Source organism: Biomphalaria glabrata, chromosome 4 (genome assembly GCF_947242115.1).
Source record: "Biomphalaria glabrata chromosome 4, xgBioGlab47.1, whole genome shotgun sequence".
In the NCBI taxonomy this organism is placed as follows: domain Eukaryota; kingdom Metazoa; phylum Mollusca; class Gastropoda; family Planorbidae; genus Biomphalaria; species Biomphalaria glabrata.
In genome coordinates, this window is record NC_074714.1 from 7,596,164 (window position 1) to 7,613,839 (window position 17,676).

A 17,676-nucleotide genomic window follows, 5' to 3' on the forward strand; every position below is an offset into this window, starting at 1 on the left:
TTAGGCATCACTTCATAGAAATTGTAGTCAGAAACACAACCCAGTGAATAGTTTCCTAAACCAACTAAAATAAATTATTTCCTGATGCTGTTAAAAATGTATATACTCTGTCAATGTAAATAATTCTTAAAGCTACCCCAAGGTAATTGTGAACAAAAAATGTTCGTCTCAAAGAGCAGAACTTATTGTCTTACAAATGCCCCACCATGTGACTGTTACATTTAATCAATAACACATTTTAATAATGAGTAAAAATTCTCTTACAATGATTACTTTCCCTTAGTATAGATTTTTTTTTCAAAAATCTGTATCCTAAAAGAAAAAAAAAATCATTTTAGACCTTGCAATCTACATGGCATAGATGATGTAAAGCTCATCTGTTTCTTTGGCAAGTGGTTAATGTGGGTGCCATGTGGCCAGCACAACTGCCTTTACTTCCCCAGAGTATGTCATGCACCCTTTAGAATTGGTTGAACATTGGAGCGACCTGAAATTCCAAGAATTCAAAATCCAAGCCTACACAAGATCCAAACACCCTCAGTTTTTAAACAAAGCGCTTTAGAATCCAGCCACCACACACTTATCCTAAAAGTATTCATTGTTTTTTCCCTTTGTAGAGATTTTGTATCATTTTGTATCCAAAAAGAAATTTAAACTTAATTTATTTTTCAACAATTTACATAATATGTATTTAAGAGCATACTTTATAATGAACTCTGCTTCATTATTATTTAATATTAATTAACTAAAAACAAGTGATTACAATACTAGCAACATTTGGTTATTTAAAAAGCGATGACATAATCAAATCAGATAAATCAAGTAAGCAGATTATAAATAAGAGATGCTGAAAAAAAGAACAACAAAAAAAAAAACAACAACAACAAAGCAAAAATGTCTTAACATTTTACCTGTGACAAAATAAACAATGTCAATGAGAAACTACAAACTTGCATACTAGCCAATCAGAGGCAGTGACAAATGATACAAAAATGGCGGAAAAAGTCAATGAGTATTCCAAGAAGTCTAAAAACTTAACAATAGATTGCACCACCAAGGAAATGCGAAACCCAAACAAACATTTATGGAAACCAATTAGTATTTAAAAAAATACTTACAATAAAATGGAATGAACATAGAATGATGTAAAGAAACTATTTATAAATAAAGCATACATTCAACTCAAAATACAACAGAGAGGATGTCAAAACATTATTATAAACTGAACTTGTCATTTAGAAAATTATGATAATAAAAACATCTCGAGTCAAGTAATCAATAATCTTCACAAGAAACAGTCGTAAGTATACACATTTTGTTGTTGTTTTAATTGGAAGCTGCTTATCTTATTGAATAGTATAACTTGAAAAGTGGTTTGAAGAAATGACCTATTTCATTACCAGTGCAAACAAATGATTTAATAGCACAGTTGAATAGATGATGGTAATTGTTAAACCGCCAGTATGTAATGACAATTTTAATATGCTCAGGATTTCAAAGAAACATAGGAATAATTTTTTCAAATAAATTTGGATGCTACCACACTGAATGGTATGGAAAGTCAACTAAGTTTATTTCAAGTTACAAGTAAAATAGCGTCCTATGTAGCTTCTCTTGATTTTTTAAAATCTTAACGATAAGAAACAAAATGTTTAAGATTTTTTAAAAATTTGTTAGGAATGTTTTAAAGAAATTGTTTTACCAACAAGCTGATTACAATGGTTTCAGGAAAATGTTGGAAAATCTACACTTCATTTTTATAAGCAATATTATTTTGTAACCATTGTCATTATATTTATATAAGGAAGTATAAAAAAATCATCTGCCAAAATTTAATTATGACGATGCCCCAAATAAGAAATTGGAAACAGCGACAATATTAATTACAGGTGACTGTCTTACAAGGGCAGAAACAAATTCTAAACTCTAAAACAGCAAATTGTAGTAAATTGTTGGATGAACTTTCTCAGCATTCATTGTGGGAGTCGAAATTATTGCCTGAATTTTTTATTATATACAAAAGATTATATTGAACAAAAAAGTAATAATCATTAAAGAAATTTAAAAAAAAAAAGCCAACAAGCACTTTTAATGTATGCATGCTATTGAAAATAATGTCTTAGATAGCCTCTGAATTGAGATACTAGTTCACGGAAGCAAAGCAAGAAATAAAGCAATTACACTCCCTCTATACATTGAAGTCAAGACTATGACAATGGAATGAAAAGGTCATATTAAACAGATCAGAATAGGTATTGTTGTTCACTGCTGAATAAACAGGATATGAGTGAATCATCAACACCTAATCAGTGTGCGTACAAACTGAATCTGTTATTTCAGTCCAAAATTCTATGAAGAACATTACAAGATAAAGCATTGATTATATAAAGCCAAACAAAGATCACATAAAGATTGATTGATAACTACTAAATGAAGATCCCATAAAAAGACACCTCACAGAGCACAAGTACTGGAATGACAAAACAATAGCCACCAGGTAAAGATATCACATTTTAGTATGACATACATCAACACTAACATCAATATCCAAAGGATATAATTCTCATGATAGTCTTATTGGAATGAGTCTAGTAAAGTGAAACCTCTGGTCAGTAATAAAATCCATCATAATCAGAAACAATATTTTCACACTTTAGGAGTGCTTCTGTCGTTTGTCTGTGCTTTCTTTAGTGCCCCTTTACTGAAGCTAGTGATGGAACTCAGCAGGGCTCCGCGCGTTCCAGAGGCTGAGGGCGGGGCGGCTGGTGGAGGTGGTGGAGGTCCTCCTGGTGCAGGGGGTGGGGGTGGTGGAGCAGCTGGAGCTGGAGCTAATGAAGGAGGTGGTGGAGGTGATAATGGAGCAGTACCTGCAGAAGAAAAATCGAGTTAACAGAAGATGAATACATACTAATGTTTCCAAATTTTATATTTGATAAATTAATAATTTTTATTACAAGTTTATAATACATTCATAAAGAGAACTTGGCCATAAGATGACTCAAGAACTTGTCTAAAATTAACAACAGACCAAAAGAAGACAAAGTTCATATGTTAGGTTCCTAACACTATAAAACTTATTTGAAATATTACTCAACACTTTTTTAACTGCAAAATAATTGAAAATGTATAAATTTTCAAACATTTATATTTAAAATAAATAATTTCAGTTAAAATTTAATATTTCAAACACAAGATATATACAAATGTAGTTATATATATATATATCTATATCTCAAGACACTTTGTGGGCAATGACATTTTTTTATCTAAAGCAAAGACAGGATTATTTGAAGTTAAGCCAGCGTACAAATTCAAGGTAAGAAGCCTTCATACTTTCTTAAACACAATGCACTAACAACAATCCAGACACATTTAGTCATTGTCTCTAGCGTTAAATTATGAAATTATTCGCATGCCATGCACACCAGTTGAAACATAATTTTATACTAATTTTCTGTAACTATTGCAAAGCAATTACTAAAAGGGTGACATTGAATAGCAGTGTACAACAAAATAAAATAAAATTAAGTTCTATTAATTCATCAACAAAATATTTACTTCTATGCAAAACAAATATACATAATAATAAATTTTTATTTTTTTTTAAATAAAAAAAAAAAGCATTAAAAAATGAGTTCATTAAAAATTTCTAAGCATTTAATCAAAAGAAACAATATTCTACGTGTATTCACAAAATCCTGACACAGCCGAGAAAAGAGACAAAAGTAATGTACAAATAGCGTGTGAGTAAGTACTGCATTTTAAAGAACCTTTCCACTAATTGTTTATTACCCAGAGTAAATAAATACATTAAATTGTAAAGATTACTTCATCCATTAAAATTATATTCCTATGTTACAGCCAAAACCCGAAGTCTCACCTCTGTGACTCTTTTTAATAATTTGACAGCGGTTGCATAGTGAGTATTATTCCTCGACTGGTGTGAAGCAGAACCTTTTGGTGTTGGACATTTTGGCCCTAAATGTTTTTCACTCAGAATACATGTTTCTTTACAATGTTTTTTTAAAAAAAAGATACAGTGATGTTTCGTATGCGTGTTTGTGTTAGAATGTATTTTGCTTTTGTGAAGAGCAATAGTTTTTTTAGTCCATTAAATTTGGGATTTAAGTTTGTTTAAGTGATAATTTTTATTCCACATTAAGTTTGTCGTGTAATTATTGTTATGTCATTAACATCCTAATGTGTGTGGATTTTTGTATTGTCCTAACCAAATGAAACAATGACGGAAAAAAAAATTGATGCAAAGACACAGAAAGACATAAGAATGACTAAGAAATACAAAGAATGATTTTTAAAAAAATTATAAACTTATGGATGTTACTCCATGTGTTTTGCACACCTTGCCTGTAATATATGAGGGGAAAAAAAAAGGGGGGGGGAGCAGAGAGCATGTCAATATCGTGGACTCAGGTTTTAATTGGATATATTATATCTCACAATATGTATTCATCAAATAGTCAAAACCTATATTGTGGTGAGTGGTGGAGAATGTATACTATATATAGTTCAGTGAAAAAATGTTTTATGTTATATTTTAAGTTATGGTCAGAACTTCTAGCACCAAAATGGCCCGTGCCAAAACAGTTGCGCCAGTAGCTGCCTACATTGTTTATGTAAGTATTATTTTCTATATGCATGTTTTCCTACTAGAAAGTAGGTCATACTGCAAGTGTCAAATGGCTGTTGAATAAAGCTGACAAAATTATACTAATTAATGCCAGTTGATGAAATTAAAGTTCTTAACATATACTTCGAAATTTCATGTCTCCACAATCAAAATTTCACGTCCCCACAATCAAAATTTCACGTCTTCACAATCAAAATTTCACGTCTTCACAATCAAAATTTCACATCTTCACAATCAAAATTTCACGTCTTCACAATCAAAATTTCACGTCTTCACAATCAAAATTTCACGTCTCCACAATCACTAACCAGCAGCCAAGGCTACAGCAAGGCAATGACATAACAATCAATGCAGATTTAAAAATAACAATCTGCTGTGTAATTCAAAACGCCATTATTTTCTTGTAATAAGTAATGATAGAAATTGATCATTTTCTGCAAGTAATTTGACACATTTTTTAGTACATTATGTAATTATCATTCATTCTTTAATTTAAAAAAAAATCTGAGCATGCCCATTTAAATCTGACTTTGGCTAATTATTCCAGACCATTTAAATCTGACTTTGGCTAATTATTCTAGACCATTTAAATCTGACTTTGGCTGATTATTCCAGACCATTTAAATCTGAGTTTGGCTGATTATCTCAGGCCATTTCGGGAACTGCCAGGCCCTATTGCAAAATGACCGACCACTTTGTGCATTGGCCAGTCAATGTGTACAGATAATGGCCAGATTGCAAATTGGTTAGCCAGATCACGATTGACCTGACTTCTGGTTTTGGCTGTAACATATAAACAAATAGTAAAACAGTGTACAGTATGTAGATTTCCAAAAAAAGGTGTATTAAAAAGAAAAAAAACAGTAATGAAACTAGAGCAGTGTATTGATAAAAGTGCTCAAAATGAAATGAAATTATCAGTGTTTCTCAAATTGTAGGGCGTGCACCCCACGGATGTGCTAACAAGAATGTGTGTGTGAGTGTGTCTCCACTAGTTATAAGTTTGAGAAGCACTGTTCTGTATTTAAAAACAACAACAACTAAGAGCTAAAAGAAGGTATTAAATAATAAAATTAACACTAACATCATTTTATCACTACAACTCTTTTGTACAGATTTCATAATGTTATTAATGTTAAAGGGGTAGAATGCTATTGTATAGAAGCATCCCCTACATGTAAATTATAGGGGCATGTCTCAAAAACCTTAGAAAACCAGTGCTTATGCTCGCCTTCATGAGTGACCCAGACTAGCAGGGTAAGGAGTAAAGACAATAGCTCCAACATTAACCAGAAAGATTTAAAGACAGAAGGGCTTGATTGGTCCCTTCCCTAGGAGAAGAAAAATGAATGAAAATTACATTTCGAGGTTCACCTCTAAAAAGCTGGAAATGCTTCAGAATTAAATCTGAGAAAATATAAGCCTAAGACCTTTTAAGCAAAACTCCTTATGCCTCTGACACCAAACCATATCGGTCAGTGTTGTTCTTTCATACTGTTGATGAAATTACTGCCTTTGATTCTAATCCATGGTGTATCTTAATTATATATAATTACAATATTTCAACTGACAGTGGCCCAAAAAAATGTTTTAAAATAGTTTTATCATAATTTCACAGACACAAAGAATTTTTTTTTAAAGATCTAGACTGTGATTATAAAGTTACAAAATATTTCAGATTTTATTATTTAAAATAATAAATTCAACTGTAACTTTAGGCTTAGACCAGCTGCCTCTATGGTATTTCACAATTGGCCATATTGACCACTTGACACAATGCTTAGCTAAATCATACAAAAGGTTAAAAAAAAATTCATTTGAGCTGGGATAAATTTTCTTGACCCAAAAATGTAAATAAAAGTTACTGGCACCTGAAATCACTTAACTCCCTTGCTCAGGTCACTGTATTTGTTTCTTGTTAATACGAGTAGTCTATTTCTATTTTCCCCACATAAGAACTATAGAACATTTGGAGACTTCTGTTCGATTTTGTCAATCTTCATACATTATTGGTATCATTCTGACTTCCTCTCCTTCAGAGATGTCTCAGTCACTGAGTGTTTCAAAGAGTTCATTCTCCGAGTATTAGTCTAAGTTATCATATTCCGTTTACGCATAAAGTTAAAAATATGTAAGTAGCAAGAGCAAGAACATGAGTAAGAAATATAAACTAAAGTAGACTCATATTTAATGATGAAATCATGATACAAAAGAAAATCTATGATTCGGTCATAACTCTAATTGATGTTATTTAGGGCTAAGAAAAAATGTGCAATAAATATGTTAACATGTCAACATATCAATGCCATTACATATTGTTATTAGGCTTGCATTAATGAAAATAATTAATAGTAAACATTTAGATTAATGAAATGGGAAACGTGAGAAGTGATTAATTAGCCAATAGTTATACGGATAAATAAAGAAAAGATGATAGAATACAACAGCAAATCATGCTCCAGACACCAAATACATAAGCACAAGCAAGGGGAATCTACTCTAGAGCAGAATCCCAGAAATCACAACAGTAACATAGAGAGTACCTATACAATTTTTGACTTCTTGTTACAAATTGCTGGGATCATCTTGTATTCACTGACAAGTTAAAAAAAAAATGAGTGATGTAGAGTGAGGAATATTACTTACGTGATTATATTGCTGACATTTGTTTCTTCAATAAAAAACCATTAACCTTTGAACCAAGGATCCCCAAACTCAGGTTTAATCCAGCTACCCCACCAGGCCTATTCCCTAATTTTAACACCTTACAATAGATTGACAGCACTTATAAAAAAAAAATGCTGAAATACTAAGCACCATACCAATCAAAGTAGAATATGGTACCAAAATAGTCACACTCATTACGTTTGTTTCTTATAGACATTCCTTTAGTTTAATGCTTCTTTCATTTTAATTTTAGAAAAAAAACTATTTTTTTTTAAATATGAACTATAAACACAAAAGTTAAATTATGAACTATAAACACAAAAGTTAAATTATGAACTATAAACACAAAAAATATTTGAAAGATGCAGTGAGATTAATAAAACCTTAGACATGCTAAACAACTTTAATCCAAGTATTTAGTTCAAATAAGTATCTACCAATATAGATGACCTTTACATCATCTCCCCCCATGGTCTGGGAGGGGAACTTAGCTTACTTTAAGTGTTTGTAATATTCTTACAAGCTTAGGTGGCCCAGGAAATTGAGATTTAATAGCCTAGGGCTTAAGGTTCAAAGGATTAAAAGTTTTTATCATTAATAATAACACATACAATGAACAAGATTAACAGTGTGTTTTGGGCCTAAAATAATTAATGAAATATACAAAACAAGAATGTCAATAATGTCAAAATATAAATCATTTTTCACTTGTCTTATTATTTAAAATGAAAGACACTAATTTGGTGATGTTTAAAAGACTTTCCTTGAAAAAACAAAATGCTAATTTTTACAATGGGTAAAGCATATTATTATATAGTACTTAACATAGTAAATTCAAGATAGGCTTAGTTTGAAAGGGAATGCATTTAGGCTTAGTTTGAAAGGGAATGCATGTGTGAATAGTAAAGAATGGATCTGTGTTGTAAAGTTAAGTTAAAAAAACTTTTTGGTCAATAGTTAAAGCTCCCTATCATTCAAATTAGCGACAAAACTGAATCCCGCTATTTAAAGTTGTGTTGCATATTAACTGTTTCTATGTGGTAAATATAAATAGTTAACTAATTCCAGTTTAAACACACAACTATTCAACAAATCTAGGCAAAATAAATTATATATCACAATCACTTTGCATCAATATAAATTATATAGAAACTGAGATTTAAAAAGAAAGATCTAAATTTTCAAAAAAAAAAAATAAATTGCAACATGATTTAATCAAACAGGTTAAAAACATTATTAAAATGCACTTCCAAAATGGCACATGATATTTCTTTATCAAGAAGCATAGAACATACTTTGAGTTAAAGAAATATTTTTTAAACCTCATTGAAATGGATATTAAAGAAAAAAAGTTCAATGGATGGGATGCAGAATATGAAATTCATATTCAGAGTGCTCTTCCCTTGCAGAGTAATGCTGACAAAGTGATGAGAGTTGAAAGCTAGAGCTGCACAGTAAATACATGTGATGCAAGTGAAAGAAAAAAAAAACATACAGCAGTGCTAGGAGCAATGTGGGTGAACAGGTCACAAACTATTCACAGAATGATTAACAATGTGATTAATGCTTTATGCTGATTATGGAATAAGAAAATGCTAGTTTTTCAGCCCAAGATTCACAGAGCTATATAAAATTCAAAAAATAAAATCAACTAGGGATAGTGATTTGCTGCATACATAATTAAAAGAGAAACTTGATTGTTAAAAAGTGTTATCATTTTTTTGCCACAAAGACAATATTTTAGGACAGCAATAACTAATAACTAATGGAACAATTAAAATGTTGATGTTTATAAATCAAATGACTTTCCACAACCATATATCTTTACTGTTTGATTAGTATACAACACAATGTTTCAAGTTTACTTCTTTAGAGTCTCTTTACACTAATTAAATAAATGTTTATATGAATGATTAATTTGCTCAGTGTATTAATAAAATTGAAAAAAATAATAATTTAGCAAATACCATGTTTAAAAAACAAAAATTAAAAACAATGTTCAGATAAAAATCAGAAAATTAAAATGTTAGGATTTGAAAACAAAATACATTTTAATACTACAAAAAAAAAAAAAAAGGAATTCCCCAAAAATGTGATAGCATGGCTACAAAATTTGGAAATTAAATGGCTCTTACCAGCAGGAGCAGGTGTGGTTGGTGTTGCCGGTGGTGATGATACAGATGATGATGTTGATGCTGGTTCTGAGACACCATTCTCTATGGCTTTCTAATGATAAAAAGAATTCTTTCAAACATTTTGAAATCATAAAAGAAATCCAGAGTAAGCAAAGTAAATATTAAAAATAAATATTTGGATCCAAGTTTTTATAAAGAGTAATAGGTTTAGAATATTTAGGCTGTATCATGTTGAATGACTCATTTTTTTTATATCCCAAAATGTTCATTGTGAGGTATAGCCTTATAGCCTATGGACCAGGCAATTGAAAGTCAACTACCAGCAGCTTCTACTTTGTGAGATGTAAATGAGGTGCATTAAAATGCATAATTAAAAATGCTGTACACCATTTGGAAACTCTCTATTTGACATCTAAGTGCAGTACCACTTGGCCCCATGAGGTAGTCAAGTGCAGTACCACCATGAAGTAGTCAAGTGCAGTACCACCATGAGGTAGTCAAGTGCAGTACCACCATGAGGTAGTCAAGTGCAGTACCACCATGAAGTAGTCAAGTGCAGTACCACCATGAGGTAGTCAAGTGCAGTACCACCATGAGGTAGTCAAGTGCAGTACCACCATGAGGCATTCAAGTGCAGTACCACCATGAGGTAGTCAAGTGCAGTACCACCATGAGGCATTCAAGTGCAGTACCACCATGAGGCAGTCAAGTGCAGTACCACCATGAGGTAGTCAAGTGCAGTACCACCATGAGGCATTCAAGTGCAGTACCACCATGAGGCAGTCGAGCACAGTACCACCATGAGGTAGTCAAGTGCAGTACCACCAAGAGGTAGTTAAGTGCAGTACTACTCTGCCAATATGTTCTCAAAAACAAATAATAAATATAGATCTATCTATTGTATTTTCACAAACCTTTCTAGATCTCCTCCTTTTCTTTGTTTCCTCTTCAGACATATGAAACTCTTTAGCTTTTGATAACCTTTGAACTTGCTTAAGCTACAAGCAATATTAAATACATCAATAGAGTAAACAAGAGTGGTACAGTTTTTAAATTTCTGTTTAAAAAAATAAAAAAACAAATGAATAGTTGAAAAATGTGAAATTACCAATTTTTGATCACTTTTGAGTCTGCTCTCAATTTCTTCTTTGGATGACTTGACAAAATCTTTCAGTTTACTTGGTATCTTCAAAACTGGCTTGTTGGTCTGTGGCACCAAATTCACATCACTAAATAACCTGTAGGGGAGAAAAGAATTTCCAAATCCATAGATTCAAAGTCTCAATATAAAGTAAATTGAAAGTAAAATGAAGAATTTCACAATTCTAAATTCTTATCATTATGTAAACTGGTAAAAGTTCCCCTTTACTGATCTTGTGACCTATAGGGCAGATGATGTTAAGGTCATCTGTTTTATTGGATAACGGTTAACAAGCTGGATGTCATATGGCCAGCACAACAACCAACCACCTTTACTTTTCCAACTAAATTTGGGTACCCATTAATGTTGGCTGGACTCAGGGGCCCCCCTAAAAAAATCCCTAAATTCAAAATCCCAGTCTTCACTGAGATTCGAACCCAGGACCTCAGGTTCGGAAGCCAAGTGCCCCCATATTATGTAAACTGAAGAATAAGAAACAGAATGTTCCAGCTTGAAAGACAGATTATATTAAACAATTTCACAAATAAAAGTATGTTATTCTGATAAAAAAACTTATAATAAAATGTCAAATGACTTATATTTATTTATTTTGAGAGAATATTACTACCTCTGCTTAACTCTTTAAAAACTTTTACTTACGGGTGAGAAAGTAGGTTAGCAACTGTGGGAAGACCATTTTTACAAGCTTCTGTTGTTAATATGGACTCAAGAACTGATCCTAATGGAGAGATATTTAAAAAAGCATTTTCCTAGTTAGCATGTAAGTTGAAGGAGAATTTAACAATATGGCATGAAACAGACCTAAGAAATTAAGCAAAAACTTAGAGCTTCGGCACACAAAAAGAGGGAGGGAGGGATAGAAAGAGAGAGAAAAAGAGAAATGCAATTAAAATTAAAGTCTTTGTCTTTGGAAAGGGCCTTAGGCTACATTTTGTGTTGACACTAATATATAATTGACTTTAAGCGAGTGTGGGAAAGAAATGTAGGCAGGCTCTATCATTTGTTACTTTGTTTATAACCCCTTATCGTCCCATATGTATGCAACTAACTACAGCTACTGCTTTAATGTTAAGCAACACAGTACTTACTGATCTGAGCAGGACATTCAGGGGGGAATGTGTCGCAGGTGGGTGTGTTCAGCTGAACACCCAGGGCCATCTCATAGAGGACATGCCCAAAGCAATAGACATCCACTGCCTCCAAGGACTGCTCCAGTACCAAAAGAAAAATAAAGTGCATTGAAAAAAACATTTCAAGCTTAAACTATGAACTTTGCATAACCACATTACTCACTATGTAGTGTCAGCTGGTAATGACGCTGGTATGTAACAGTAAACAAAAAAAAAAAAAAAAAAACCAACAAAACAACTTATGTCTACAAAATTTTTAGTTTAGCTTTAGATACAGAAAAGTACTGTGCTAAAAAGTGCCTTTAAAATATGACTAGCTAATAAGTAGAAAAACCAACCTGCACTTTTTTCAACTGGATGTAAAACCCTCTATAAAATCCTGGCAATCCCAGAAGGCTGTTCTCTAGCTCCATAATTTGACAGGTATTGTTAATTACTACAATATTGCCAGCATGGAGGTGACCTTGGAGAAACACAAAGAGTGAATAGCAGTAATTTCACAAAATGAAGGTCACAAAAAATAACAGTATGGCCATATCAACAGTGTAATGTTTTTGACAGGATGGAGTTAAATTTATAATGATTACAAAAAAAAAAACCAGATGAATATATGTAAAATCAAATTTGAACTAATTATATTTCTATTTTGTATGGCTATAAAAGAAATAGTATGATAAAATGAATGAAATGTCTTTAAAAAAAAATACTGGTATCTAATTTAGTTTAGCATTACATTTTATTAAGATGATTTTATTAAGATATATATACAATATTAATGATCCACAATCAATTTTAGACAAAGACACATATTTACCATAAGGAAAGCCTTTATCTTGTAAGAATTTCAATGCCTCTAAAATTTGTTTACCAAAGATTTTCACAGTTCCAAAATCAAAAGGATTTACATTTTTGGGGTTGGAATACTTTTTCAGATAAGGACCTTTGGGTTTGCACTTGTAAATTAGGTCTCGTAGTGTCCCAGTTTCCTGGAAGTCATGGATGATCATGCTCCCACTCTCATTGGATGTTGTGAACAAGGTCGGGAATATATATGGGTGCTGGTTTTAAAGAGATTAATAAAATGGTTAAGTTTTACAAAGCTTATATCAACTCACTCTGACTGTCTGTTTGGTAAAAAAGTTTAGAACATGTGTTTTCTCCCACTTCCCGTTATTAGATAGATAATGTTGAAATTTTGCACAATTATTCCTTGTACCTAACAAAACAAGAATCAATAAAAAAAATTAACAAATTAATGAATCAATTATTAGTAATTAATTATTTTCTTTGATATCGAAATAAAAGAAAAAAAATTTACTTAATGAGAGATATGGATTTATATATGGATTTATTCCTCTTATTACATTTTGTCACATTTTTTGTCTCCCACTCTCCATTCTCTGATCAAATATTGTTATTGTTACAGTAGTTATGCTGAGGTTGTCAATTGTAGTCAAACTGAATTTCCATTTGATTGGATCAAAAAAAATTATCTTATCTTAAATTGAAATTTTGCACAATTATTCATAATCAATGACAAATAAAAAAACAAAGTAACCAATTAGTTAATCAATTAGTAGTTATTGTCTTATATAGCAGAAAGGGCGCTAAACCCTGCCATCTTGAAATAAATGGTAGTAATTAGCACTTCTTTCTCTTAAATAAGCTTGATTCTCTTAAACAGTATTCTTTTCTCTTTTGGTTGTTTTTTAAATTTTATTATAACATTTTTATAAAGTGAACAGTAGACAAGTACAAAATAAATCAACGATGCTTATAAACAAAACATAAATAATGTAATAATAAATTATACCTAAATCCAAAAACGTTGTACTATAATAAGGTAGTTCATTTGTGATACGCACACAAAAAAATAAATAAATAAATAAACAAAGACTGTGGTATTAACATTGCAAAATTCACATGTAAGAGAATATTGGATAAAGGATCAAGAAAGAGGATAGAGGCTGGAGTCTCAAAAGGGTGGAGTGGAATAAAAAAAAAAAGCCAATGTAAAAAAGTTGACCACCCATAACTGGCTTAGGGCTCATGAAGAAGAAGGTTTTCGGAATTGACAATTCTTAAATTGCATTCTATCCCAGCAAGCAGTTAACGTTTTGAGTAACTCTCGAGACATTTTACTATGTTCATTGCTGCGGTCTATGAGGTAGGAAATTAACATTTTATAATAGGTTTTATTAAGAGTGACAGATTATAAAGGACGAGGGGCCCATAGAAAATTTCCATTTGTAAATTTCAATACTTTATAACAATCTTTTTATCTTCTTAGACTATGTTACAAATTTTATAGATAATGATTTGATTCCTAAGGACTTTGAGGTTCACTGTTTTGGTAAATGTAGCAACTGTTGAGAAAAGGCAAAAAAAAATTATTCAAAAAATAAAAGACCTACTTTTATAGAAGGAAGTATTTTGATGATGGCACTCAAATCTTTTGTTAATAAATACATATCTGGACCATATTCAACCTGTTGCAATAAAAAAAAATGTGATCATTAAGACCAAATGCCAAAATTTATTTTTTTTTTCTTGACACACTTCTTTATAATAAACTTAAAAATAAAGTCCCCTTTCAGACTTTGCGATCTTTAGGGCAGATCTGTTTCTGTGGCCCATGATTAATAAATGTGTTAAGTAGCCAGCACAACAACTAGTCACCTTTACTTTCACCAACTAATGTCAGGTACCCAACAGAGTAAGTTGGACTCTAAGGGGTTCCTGAAAAGGTAGAAATTCAAAATCCCAGTCTACACCAAGACCCAACACCCATCAGCCAAGCAGTTAACCACTCAGCCACCACTTAATTTTTTTTTCGTCAGAGTTCATATCAAAATTATCATTGAATTTAATGTATAACGTAACAGAAAGCTTCAGATGTACCATGATGAAGAAACGAGTCTGAAACAGTTCAATTTATATCACTATTTTAAGAGACATACAAATTGAACATCATTTACTGAGTCATGAGAATATTTGTCTGTGTTCAGATACAATATCCAAAATAAATTGATTGCTAGGAAATCTTGGAAGAATAGAGCGGGTTTAAATTTTTTTCTAAGTTCAATAACATTTCTTTAAAAAAAAATATATTTTATAACAGCTTCTATAATTAAGTCAAAGAAGATGTAGCCAAATCTTTTGGTTTATCTTTCTGTTACCAGATTTTGATAGTATTTCTTAATGTGCATGCAATACAAAAAATCAAGAAAAAAGTCCTATACGACCTCAAGAAACAAAATAGAACATTTACATATATATGAACTAATTAACATAAATCAGCCTACAACATACCCATGATAACATTTGCCGAACTTTAGGCTGTGACACTGGTTTGATTAGAATGTAATGCTTTCGAATTCTCCACCCTATTGATTTTGATAAACAAAAAACTTTGAAGCAAAGAATTATAAAGGAGAACTCTTAACATCTTTAGTTTGAGCATTTCAATAAACACTTTCAATACTGCACTTATGTCTATAAGTTTGTTGGTAAGCTTACCAATATCTGGTAGTGGTTCAATGACTTCCCAGTTTGGTTCTGAACGAAACAACATAGAAACATGCTGCAGTGCTGTTTCTGAGAAAAGAATTCAAAGATATGAATTAGTCTGCTATATTAACCAAATTAAAAATGATCATGCTTCAATTGTAATATACTAGAAATAAAAAAAAAAATTGAAGGTAACACTACTACTGACGTCATTCTATAATAGATAGCCTAGTTACAGAAAACAATAAGATAGGGCCTCCATAGAGTCAACATCTTCGAGGCAACAGACACTGTTCTGTATTAAAATCTATATGAAATTCTTTATCATGAGTGGACTTTAAATCTTGTGTGTGTGATTCTAACATTGCTCCAGATTTGTATCTAATTGTGAATTTCTAGAAACTTGAAGTTGCTTGAGCTTGTAAAAAGAATGATCATGTTTTTAAAAAAGTATCTAATACATCTAGGCTTGAAACTCACCCAGAAAGTTTGAGGAGTAGTTGTTGACATCTAGAAATTTCTTCACAATCAAACTATTAGCAATTACTGGTATACTTGTTATTGCATTCAGATATACCTGGTAGTGAATGTACGATTATTTTTTAAAATAAAATATTCAATTTAACTTATTATCAACTGTTACATATTTATGGTCATCAATAATAAAATTGATGACATGTAAATAAAATCATTGCTAAGTATACGTCCTACTTAGTTATAGACTAAAATACAAACAGTTAATTTGAAATTAAATTCTTGATATAAATTTTGAGAAATTGGTTACATTTCTAACAGTCAAACTACTTAAGGCATTTAAAATATTTTGCCCAAAATGCACCTGCAGTCCATTCTGCCTTTCAGCAATAAAGTCTCTGTCGAAATTCCCAAACACTTTCTTGGGTGGCAGTGGAAGCTCAACATTGGTTATTCGGAGCTGTGCATCTAGTTTCTCAAAATCACTGTAGCGTTTAGTAATCTGCCATGAATGATCTCGCAAGGGACCTCTCTGCACACGAACTATGTACTCCTAAAAATATAGGATCAGTTCAATTGTTGTTACTAGGTTGAATAAAGTATAAATTCTTTCTGTGATGCTAACAGTAAATTAATTGGGCTGTATTAAATTCCCATTCCTGTTAGGTTAGTGGAATACCCATAATGTTAAAATTCTTTATTAATTACATTTATTTGTTTTTAAACAAAAACAAGAACAAGGATATTAAAAAAAACAAAACTATAAAAATATTTAAAAAATAATTAAAAAAAAAAAACAAAAAATATTTAAAACAAAAAGAAAAACAAACAAACAAAACATAAATACTTTATTTTTTATAAACACAATTATACAAGTATATTTACAGACAATAAGACTGTACCAGACATATTGCATGCAAGAAGGTCCTGGATGCATACAAAAGATATCTACAAATATATAAAAGTAAGAAACTTGACTGGCCCTTATGTAAACAAATTGATTGGCCAGAATGAAGAAACTTCCTAGGAAAGATTCCAAAGCCATGTAGTGTCTAGAAAACTCTATTACAATAACAAGCAAAATAATTTTAAAATCCTTTTTTTTTAATTAAAAAAAAAAAAAACAACAAAGAAAGCTTATCTATAGGGGAAGAACTCTGTCCATAAAACTAGATCTATATCTTCCAATAATGTACAATTTATTTCCCTTTTTGATATCATTATCAAACAAAATAATTAATTACCGATGATTACATCCTCAACGTCATGCAATGACTCAAATTCTGCCAAGTCACTGGTTTTCCTGGCTCGAAGAGACATAGATATCTAGATCTAGACTGTCACTAGACTAGTCTAAGTACTCTAAGTAGTCTAAGTACTTAGTAAAATCACTAAATTTAGAAAGCCTTCAGGACAGAAGGCTCAAAAGTAAAGTAGCAATCATACATAAAACACTGAACCATAATCTTCAAATCCAAAAACAAAATTTAATAAAATACTCTGAAAGACACAAAGATAAAGGCACATTCCTCGTCCCATATGCTAGGACAAATTTGTACAAATACTCCTTCTTCCCTAGTGCTATTAGAGCATGGAATGGGTTGCCTGAGCCAAGGCTGAGCTAGCCAGGAAAACCAGTGACTTGGCAGAATTTAAGTCATTGGTTAATATGCATGACTAAATGCATGACGCGTAGGACGTAATCATCTTCTTTTTTGAAGTAACGTCTGTATTATATAAGATAAGATAAGTAAGACTTTTTTAAAGTTAAAAACTTTAAACTTACCACATGATCATCCTTTTTTTGCGCTGTTTCTATTGAACAGGATAATGGGGTGGTATCATCTAAAGTAATTTTGTTTGATTTCCGTTGCTCAAAAACATTTGCCATTTTTACGATATGTAATATTAGATCTAGATCTAGTATTTTCAGGTATAATTGATCTTCTA

General features: G+C 31.3%; 1 protein-coding gene across 3 annotated transcripts; it reads right to left on the minus strand.

Moving 5' to 3' along the window:
* Positions 1–715: 715 nt before the first annotated feature.
* On the minus strand, positions 716–17,646 carry LOC106061574 (PX domain-containing protein kinase-like protein). 3 transcript variants are annotated; one of them, XM_056027779.1, is made up of 15 exons: positions 17,513–17,646; positions 16,091–16,279; positions 15,733–15,829; positions 15,262–15,339; positions 15,055–15,128; positions 14,157–14,231; positions 12,557–12,800; positions 12,081–12,205; positions 11,701–11,821; positions 11,252–11,330; positions 10,559–10,688; positions 10,365–10,448; positions 9,451–9,541; positions 7,192–7,243; positions 2,727–2,867 (listed from the first exon to the last, which is right to left on the minus strand). In XM_056027779.1, exons 1-14 carry the CDS (start codon positions 17,615–17,617, stop codon positions 7,230–7,232), a joined length of 1,506 nt encoding a protein of 501 aa, XP_055883754.1. In that variant the 5' UTR covers positions 17,618–17,646; the 3' UTR covers positions 2,727–2,867; positions 7,192–7,229. The 3 variants fall into 3 exon arrangements, with proteins under 3 accessions (XP_055883753.1, XP_055883752.1, XP_055883754.1); XM_056027778.1 differs by lacking the exon at positions 7,192–7,243 and having other exon boundaries at positions 716–2,867; positions 11,701–11,818; XM_056027777.1 differs by lacking the exon at positions 7,192–7,243 and having other exon boundaries at positions 716–2,867.
* Positions 17,647–17,676: the final 30 nt, after the last annotated feature.